General features: G+C 38.9%; 1 protein-coding gene across 1 annotated transcript; it reads left to right on the top strand.

Moving 5' to 3' along the window:
- The first annotated feature begins 686 nt into the window (after positions 1-686).
- On the top strand, positions 687-8,821 carry nkx1.2lb (NK1 transcription factor related 2-like,b). The gene is made up of 3 exons (XM_029281368.2): positions 687-1,443; positions 3,073-3,271; positions 7,391-8,821. The coding sequence occupies exons 1-3, from the start codon at positions 1,129-1,131 to the stop codon at positions 8,110-8,112; spliced, it is 1,236 nt and encodes a 411-aa protein (XP_029137201.1). The 5' UTR covers positions 687-1,128; the 3' UTR covers positions 8,113-8,821.
- Positions 8,822-9,558: the final 737 nt, after the last annotated feature.

Below are 9,558 nucleotides of genomic sequence, written 5' to 3'. Positions count from 1 at the left end.
CCTTCCATTTGTAATGTTTAAAGTTGAAGAAGCTTTCATTTGAAGGTTAAAGTAAAAAAAAAAAAAAAAATCCAGATCAATCATAACAGAAATGTTAATTTTTATTTATAGTTTTATACTGAAATATCATTTAAAATAGTGTAATTGTGTAATTAAAGACTACGTTTGTGAGTTTAAAAGAGACGTTCATTGTTATATTGAGAAACATACTAATAACTGAAATGATCCTGTCACTAGAGGACAGCGCTTCCCGCTCTGACTGTTTGTCAACCTGCCAAAATGGAAACATTTACTACTAAACAAACGAACGTGAGTATGTTTGTGAGCCTGATAGTGGACTATGACGTGAGAAGAGAAGGCGCGCTCTAAGTCTCTGTTTCTGCTCGTGCTGGGACAGCACCGCGCGGGCATCAAGAGGTAATTGACTATTAGGAGAAGTGGGATTAATTTGTAGCCAATTACAACCGCAAGAGTTGAATAGGAATGCATAAATAAGGAGGGAAAGGGCACACACACACACACACACACACACACACACACACACACTCAACAACACACACACAAGGACAAATGTGAGCACGTGCGGAGGGCGGATAAAAACCAAAAAAGGTGTTGAAAGCGGCACGAGCTGAGAGAGAGAGAGAGAGAGAGAGAGAGAGAGAGAGGTGGGTTCACTTAACTAATGAGGAGAGAGGGAGAGATAGATCCGCGTGCGTCCCGCCTTCAACTCCTGACAGGCTTTCCAGAGCGCGCGCAGACCGGTGACCAGACAGAGCGCGCGAGGCTGCAGGTTGATGTGTGCGTGCCAACACGGGATAACGGCGCCGTACGAGACACACACACGTTAGATCAACGGAGACATCGTGTTGCCGCCGCGGTGGATGCGGAGGATGCCGGGAAAGGATCCGGAGAGGAAAGCGCAAAAAGAAGTTTAACTTTGATCCGGGACCGGAAATCCAATCTCATCCGGTCAGAAATTTAACGTGTGGAAACTTTAACGGGCTGAAGACATCTCCTCACACTGGATGTTTCAAAGCATTAAACTCTTTAAAAACAGTCTGAATTGAGTTTTCACAGCTACCGTTTTTAATAAAAACCCGGATTCTTAATTCAGCCTATGGGAAAGGGATGAACCGGGACAGAGCGGTACCGGGGCACGGAGCAGACGGGGTCCAGACTGTTATTAGCCGGGACAGAGCCGTAGCAGGGCCCGTTGTTACGGACGCGGTCCATCCCGTGATGAGCCGGGACAGAGTGGCGCCGGCTCCGGGAGAGGGGCTCCAGACGGTGGTGGGCCCGGACAGCCAGGACATCCTGGACGGTGGAGCAGCCGGGGAGAAGCGGCTCTTCTCCAACGCTTTGACGGGAGGACGAGATGCTCAGGCCGGGGAGAACCACTCGGAGCCTCCGCCGACGAACCCGGTTTTAGCGCCGCCACAGCAGGTAGGCTCGATGAACTTCATGTTGGTTTGTGTGGAGGTGTGACAGCAGAGTGTGAAACAGAGCCAGGACATACGGGAAATACTGGTCAAAAATAAATGTTGCAGGACTGACTTGTGATCAAATGTAGAAAAAAAGTTAAAAGCAAAGTGCGTAAATATGACCAACACCAGAAACTGAACACAAAATATGAATACACAAGAAGGGCACATTTTATGTGTCAGTTTATATGTTTCTAATAACAGTTAGATGTTATTTCGATTTGTTCCGGTGGTCTTTATGTGTTGACATGTTGTACAGCCACATGAGGCCTTAATTAAGATGTAGCAGTAAAATGAACAGCCAATTTGCTGCAGTAATGCGTTGGGAAACAATTAAACAATAATAAATATCATCGAATGAATTTAAATGAACGCTCAGACGAAAATGAATCCGAAGTGTTTCCTCGCGCTTGAATTGATTTAAAAAAGAAAAGAAAACTTGAACATTTTACAATTTCAGAATTAACAAATTAAATGTGTATGTCCGTAAGAAAATTATAGAAAATATTTCTTTTTTAATTTATTAAGAATTTATTTAATATATATTGAAGAAATGTAAAAGTATGACCCGGGTTTATAAAAAGGTCTTCTTAAATATAAGATTATCCCTCGTCATCTCAGCTCTGATCCTGCAGTATTGTGTGATTATTTCCTTATCATCATGATGTTAATAGACCCCTGGGTGCTGGCCGCGTGCTCCCACAGATTATTTAAAGGGAGAATTAAAATCTTCTGAATGTGGGATTATTCATGTGGACATGCTGCAGACTGGCCTCATTAATAAATGAACGATCCTAATCAGGATGTAGTGCAGCAGGTGAAGCCTGAATTTCCTGCTACACCTTTATCTGTTTCTTACGAACAGCCTTTGCACATCTTCATAAATCTTATAATAATAATACAAGTCATAGGCTGCACATTTAAAGTTCACATCGGTAATATAGACTAAAGTGTGTACAACCAGGGTCTAGCGGAAATGCGCATTTACGGACATTATAACTGAATGTCTTGATGAAATACCAATATGTGGATTAATATATTTAATATGACACTAAAATAAAAAGTTTTCTTCCTTTATTTTTTTTTTCTATGCCCCTTTCGACACGTGATCTCTATACATATAAAGGGGATTGATTGGTTCTCCCGCTGATAGCCTATTGACCGCTACATATTGGATTCAGGGAATCTCGTTGATTTGTGTTCATGTTGTGGCAGTTTGCTTTCTAAACACACTTTACATGTGGTTTTACAGGCTGTGATGTGCTGCCTGCTCAGCTCATCAGCTTTACTTCTTTCATTTAATCAAGGATATGACGCGGATTCAATATTACCAGCACTGTTGTAGCCTACATTAAATAAAACATGTTATATTTATAATAAATCATTAGACTACAGGCCTTTAATAAACACAACTTCTCGATGGCTATTGGAAGGTGTTAAGAAAAAAAAACACGAATTTTCTGAACTTAAAAAAGTGAAAAACACAAAATGTAATCATCTTTTTATTCTGAAAAATAGATAAAATAATATTTATAATAAAGCATCAAATAGTCCGACTGCACTTGAATAATTCCGATGCGTCGTTTCTCAGGGCCCCACCGGGCACCGGACCACCTCCTTCTCCGTGCTGGACATCCTGGACCCCAACAAGTTCACGAGCAACCGGCGGCTCCAGCAGCACGCGAGCAGCCGAGGAGAGCGCGAGCTCAGCGCGTGCGGAGGGACCGGGGAGCGCGAGCCCGGCCTGGAGCCCAGCAAAGGGTGCTACGGAGCTGAGGACTACCCCAGCAGTAAGTCCCAGTTCAAACCCAGTTCACTTTTAAAGCTCGTGTGTTTGTCGTGTTCTCTGCATTCTGTCCAAATGTGTCACATTACATTTACTGTGATAAATACATTTATTACATTTATTACATTACATTTACTGTGATAAATACATTTATTACATTTATTACATTACATTTACTGTGATAAATACATTTATTACATTTATTACATTACATTTACTGTGATAAACACATTTATTACATTTATTACATTTATTACATTACATTTACTGTGATAAATACATTTATTACATTTATTACATTACATTTACTGTGATAATTACATTTATTACATTACATTTACTGTGATAAATACATTTATTACATTACATTTACTGTGATTGAGCCTTTTCATTTGGTTTCACTAAATCTTATTCTGTTGTTTTGGTTTAAGGACATCATTTAGAGGATATTTATTTGTTTGTCCTTCAGCACCACATTAAGAGAAAATGTGGATTTTTAGAGCTTATTTTTTTGTCTTCTTTTACGACTTAAAAGACGATTTTTTTTTCGACCTGTGATTCAAGTTTGTTTCATTTTCTTGTTGATTTAAAATATTTCTCTTCTGTTCTCCGTGGTTATCAGCTGAATTATCAGTTTGCTATCTTATCTCTGTGTCCATGTGTCTATTTAGGATATGGTAACATTTATCTGAATCCTAAATCACTCGTGTCAGAAAAACTAAACGTTTTATTTAAGAGCGAATTCAAGTGAGAATATGTGATGTGTAAAAGAAACGCGTCTCTTTCATTTGGATAAATGGCGTTTATGACGTCATTCTGAGATTTTAATCAGGCTCATTTGTAATCATCCGATATCGTTATAAAGTTAAAAAGCTGCCGCTTTTCCTATAATTGACGCTAATTAGAAAAAAATGCGTGCAGGTGTGTGTGTGTGTGTGTGTGTGTGTGTGTGTGTGTGTGTGTGTGCGTGCGTGCGTGTGTGTGTGCGTGTGCGTGTGTGTGTCTGTGTGTGTGTGTGTGTGTGTGTGTGTGTGTGTGCGTGCGCGAGCTCGCTCGAGATTGAGCCTCCATTTAAACATATTTAATAATAAATGAACTCTTTTCCTATGTTTCATGAGATTCTCTTTTTCTTTTCCTTTCGTCATCATTTTGTTTTCAATTTTTCTTTTGTGTTGAAATACCTCTTTTTTGTTCCTCCCTTCTTTTCTAATAATCAAATCTTCCACTCTTCGCGTTTGGTCGCTAACTCATAAAACTCTGAATAGAACATTGAAAAACCATTACCATTTAAAGCCACCTTGTTTCCTCATAACAAAACTGAAATTCAGTCTTCAACATTTAATGATTTAACCAAAAGAAAAAGATAAATAAGATGAATGTTTAACATTTCACATGATAAACAGGAGAACTTAAATGTGAGACCATTACACTAAAACATTTGAACTAAAGGGACATTAAGCTGGAAATTAAAATGCTCATTGTAAACATAATAAAATATATTAAATATGTGGGTCATTCAGTTTGAAATGTTGTCACTTAAATCTATAAATGAAGTAATTATTGTTAATTATTAATAAATTAATAAAACTGATAAATAACTTTATTTTATGACATTTCTTTTTTCTGTGAGTCGAACAAAAGTGAGGAACGATGATGATCAAAAATGATATGATTTACATTTTTATTAGATAGATAGAAGCTTTATTGTCATTGTATAAAACAACAACAAAACTTAATATCAGCCCTGACTTTAATTACAACATTCTTTATTATTCTTGGCAATTTCATAAATATTCATTCTCAACAAACCTCTTGAATATAAATAAATAAAAATAATAAATAATAACGTGTTCATCAGATTTCTTTTTATTTCAAGTTGAACCTTTTTCTTTGTTATTATTTAATTCTGCAGGCTGATCAAAGCTCAAAGTTTTAATTAGATAAAGTTATATTTTAAACGTCATGCTCACTGTGAATCTGCAGGTTTGATGATCAAAATGACTTTTAACAAACACATCAAGAACCATGCTTTCATTATTAGACATTTGTCATGTTATATTTTCAGAAGGATTTAAATTCACTTTTTATTCATTTTTCTGCATTGTGAGAAACAAAACGGCCTCAGTCGCCCTGAAGTGAATCTTCTGTCAATGAATCTTTCATCGTCTGTTAAATTAATTAATTTGTTTGTTAATTTAATCATTTGTTTGGCTTAATCTTAAACGACAAATTCACCTAAAACGATCAGAGTGTCGATGTGTGGTACGGATAAAACGTCGTAAATGCTACACCAAATTATTATACAATTCAACTGTATTATAGTTAATATTTTATTATGATTATTATTATTATTATTATACTGCAGTGGTGTAAAAATGATAATTATTGAAATACTGAAGAAATGAAATGTCCCTGTGCTCAGCAAAATCTGGTGGATGATAAATCGTGACAAAAAAAACAAGAATTATTTATTTGATTAAAGTAGAATAAATACAATGATGGAAAGATCCAAAGATTCAGTCAAACAGCCTTTTGTTATAATAATTATTATTATCTATGTTTTACTTTTGATCAGAGAATCTTCAAACATAAAAACTCAAAGATATTCTCACTGAAAACTTTGTCTGAGTGTCAGACACATTTTAATATTTTTAATTCAACAATGGTTCATTTGGAAAATAAGCAGGCAAATGTTTTTAATTTTTAATTATGTTGAAGTTAATTATTTTGAAGTTAATAATCATTTTGTGTTGTTTAAGCGTCTTTTGAAGTCTGTTTTTAATCACCACATTCTGTGAGTTCAGCGTCGTCCTTTAAGTCGCTGTCTTGTACTCAAACACAAAAGCGAGCGTCGCGGTCGTGCAAACCTCGGGATCCTTCTGCAGCCTCGAGCCCCCCTGAACATTTTAAGATTAACATTTCAAATCAATTCAAAATAATTTGCAGTCAAACAAAATAAAGACACATCCTGAGGCCCGGACTCACAGAGAGGCCCTTAACTGTTCAGATGGTTTTTTTTGATATTCTGCATGAATGGTGCATATTATATTTGTGTTTAAATGTAAAACACAAACGAAATGATACAGCATCAACTGGCATACATATACTTTCAGGTATCCTGGGTGAATGGAGCTCTATGCTTTAAGGAGATTTCTGCAGAGTTAACAATGTATACTTCCATGTTTAACACAAGGCCTTTGCCATGGGGAAACATTTTGTTTACAGAACCGTCTGAGAAAACAGTGCTTAGGTATTATGCTTAGATATTATATAATTACCCCATATGACCAGCAATGGGCGCTCTGCGCAATGTCATGATGAAAAATCTCTCTTTTTACAATCACACATGCAGCTCACCCTAAAATCTTTAAGAACATATATAGACTTGGCCACAATATCCAGAAGTTTTGCTCTTAAATCAGTACCATTCTTAAAGGTCATAAAACAAAATAAGCTTCTCCATGTTCCTCTAACTCTAACATGTGTCTCTAGTCTGTCTACAAACCCCCCTACGATGAGAAAAGTCCATCCTCTCCATCTTCTGCCTGCTCCACTTTTCAGAAAATGTGTGCTCAAACAGGCCGTTTGGAGATTTTCCCTTCATGACATCACAAAGGGCAGTAGCCCCTCCCCCAGGTGGGTGACACTCCCACAGCTAGGTGTTTGTTCTGCCCTCTGAGTCTGCCTTCTCACCTTAAACAATAGGACATGGAGCAAGAAAGCCAGAGACACACAAGCCCTTCCAGAGAGGGGGCGTGGTCAAACACAGCTCATTTACATATTTAAAGGTACAGACACAGAAACAGCCTGTTCTGAGCAGGGCTGAAATAGAGGGGTTTATAGACATGATCAAATACAGGATCAGAGTGGATTTAGAACAAGAAACTTCACACACATGTTTTGAGGGGCTCTGACACTTATTCACACTGAAGAGGAGGAGAATGTGTGACCTTTGAATCCAATATTGTTTGGTCTTTGAGTGCGTGCATTTGTAGTTGTCAGCAGGTTCTAAAAGAAAATGGAGAACTGCAGAGTGTAAATATTAAAACATCTTAAAAAGCTCTTTAAATCTGAGAGTATGACATATTTTATTTTAAAATTGTCTCTGTTTTGTGTTTTCCAGAGGAAAGCTTCGTGTACAGAAGTCCTGACGAGGAAGATTACCACAGATCTGGGACGCCGGACTCAGAGGCTCCAGACGGGCCGTACAGCAGCGAGGAGAGCAGCTCTGCTCTGCCCTCTAATGAAGACAGAGACCTGAACCAGGACCCTGGCAGAGACACAGCGAGTCCCGGAGGAGGGTCCTCAGGCCAGATCTCCAACAACCAGACCAACGGGGGTCAGAGTGCACAGGGCAAGCCCAAGAGGAAGCGTTCTGGCTCGGACTCCAAGTCGGGCAAGCCCCGCAGAGCCCGGACTGCCTTCACCTACGAGCAGCTGGTGGCGCTAGAGAACAAGTTTAAGTCGACGCGGTACCTGTCGGTGTGCGAGCGTCTCAACCTGGCTCTGTCGCTATCCCTCACCGAGACGCAGGTCAAGATCTGGTTCCAGAACCGCCGCACTAAGTGGAAGAAACAAAACCCCGGAGCGGACACCTCGGCCCCCACCGGCGCTGGAGGAGGAGGGGGAGGGTCAGGAGGAGGCATGGGGGGTCTCAGCCCGCTCAGCCCCTCCCCACCCATCAGCGGGCACCTGGCGATGCACGCAGGCTACGGTGGACACCATCACCCCCCCACCGGCAGCCTGGTCCAGCTGCCATTCCTCACCGCCAGCCACGTTCTGTCCCCATTCATGTTGGGGACGCAGGGCTACGCCGCGCCAGCCTTCTACAGCACACACCTGTAGACCCCGACACACACACACACACACACACACACACACACACACACACAGATACAGTGTGTGAATGGACTGCGGCTCAGCAGACAGATGGCGTCTCTTTTTACTACAAACGTTTGAAGGCTTTAATTTGATGCATTATTTTGATAGAATGTGAATATTTACCAGAAACTGTACATAAATCTACGTTCTAGCTCCGAATGCTGTTTTAAATAAACGTAATAGACAAATAGATGAATTCTTTGTTTAAAATAAAAGACTGTATGAATATTGGATGTTTATTTATGACATAAGGAATGGCTTGATCTAGTGTCAGTACCGTGTAACTCCAGCTGTGATTGTTTTCAGTTCTGTTATTTATTGAGTTTGTTTCCATCAAATCCTTGGATGTACTCAATCAACTCAACATGAAATCGTACTTTGATATTAAAACTATGACATTTAAACACCAAAAGCAAGCCCTGTATACTCTTTTTATAGTTTCAGAGGACAACAGGACACTGGGATGTTTTTGTATTTTAGTCCTTTCATAGAGTGAAAACCCTCTTTAGTGTGTGTGTTGTGTAACTGGGCTAACATCGGGGTGGTCTTCAAACCTTCTGGATGAACTAGCAGAACTGTAACCCTGATATTAGTTTATGAAGCTAGTCTTTGTCTTAACCTAAAGATTAAAGCCACAGGACAGCTCACACCTGATTTTATATTCACACATACATGATTTTGTTTTATTCGTATGTGCTCATCAGTTAAGATAAAATATTAAGAATTTTATTAGAAATTTACACCAAAACATCTAAATTAATTAAAAATGAACTAAACCTGTTATATATATATATATATATATATATATATATATATATATATATGATACAGTGTGTGAATATATGTCTTTGTTGAGTACTTACATTAGCTCACATATTTTAAAGTACAGTTATCAAAGCCAGAGAAATCTGTCATTTTAGAGTTGTAATGTTAAAGTTGTTGCCGGGGAAACACGAGTTGTCACGTCAAAGACAGCTGCATAAAGGAACAGCGACTGAAAGCTGCTGAACTTTTGCTGTGATAAAAACATAAAGTCAATTATAATCGGATACATTAGCTCGTCTGTAAACATATTCTCTGTTTCGCCCGGTCGTCTGGACTACAGGTTGACTCTGAGTTCTTTTTTATCAGTAGTCGGGGGTGGAGTAGCAAAGAGAATCACTCCCATGATTCCCCGCTAGCCTTCAAGTCATCTTTTGTAATTGTTTTCATTGAGAGCCCCCTGGTGGCGGAATTGACATACTGCATGTTTAATGAAGTTAGGCTTTGATGCGTGTACATTTACAGCTGGCAAAACTTAGATTTTCACTTTAACCAGACTATTAAAAATGTCTCTAGATGACAAATCAAGATGTTCTGATTGTAGATCAACCAGAATGTGTCTGACATTATAAACTCACATTGTAAGTT

Source organism: Labrus bergylta, chromosome 9 (genome assembly GCF_963930695.1).
Source record: "Labrus bergylta chromosome 9, fLabBer1.1, whole genome shotgun sequence".
NCBI classification, from domain to species: Eukaryota; Metazoa; Chordata; class Actinopteri; order Labriformes; family Labridae; genus Labrus; species Labrus bergylta.
This window is presented reverse-complemented; position numbering and strand designations above follow the sequence as displayed.

Coding starts and splice junctions, on each gene's coding strand:
- nkx1.2lb (XM_029281368.2), top strand. CDS start 1,129: ATGAACCGGGACAGAGCGGTACCGGGGCACGGAGCAGACGGGGTCCAG. Junction 1,444..3,072: donor TTTTAGCGCCGCCACAGCAG/GTAGGCTCGATG, acceptor GTCGTTTCTCAG/GGCCCCACCGGGCACCGGAC. Junction 3,272..7,390: donor AGCTGAGGACTACCCCAGCA/GTAAGTCCCAGT, acceptor TGTGTTTTCCAG/AGGAAAGCTTCGTGTACAGA.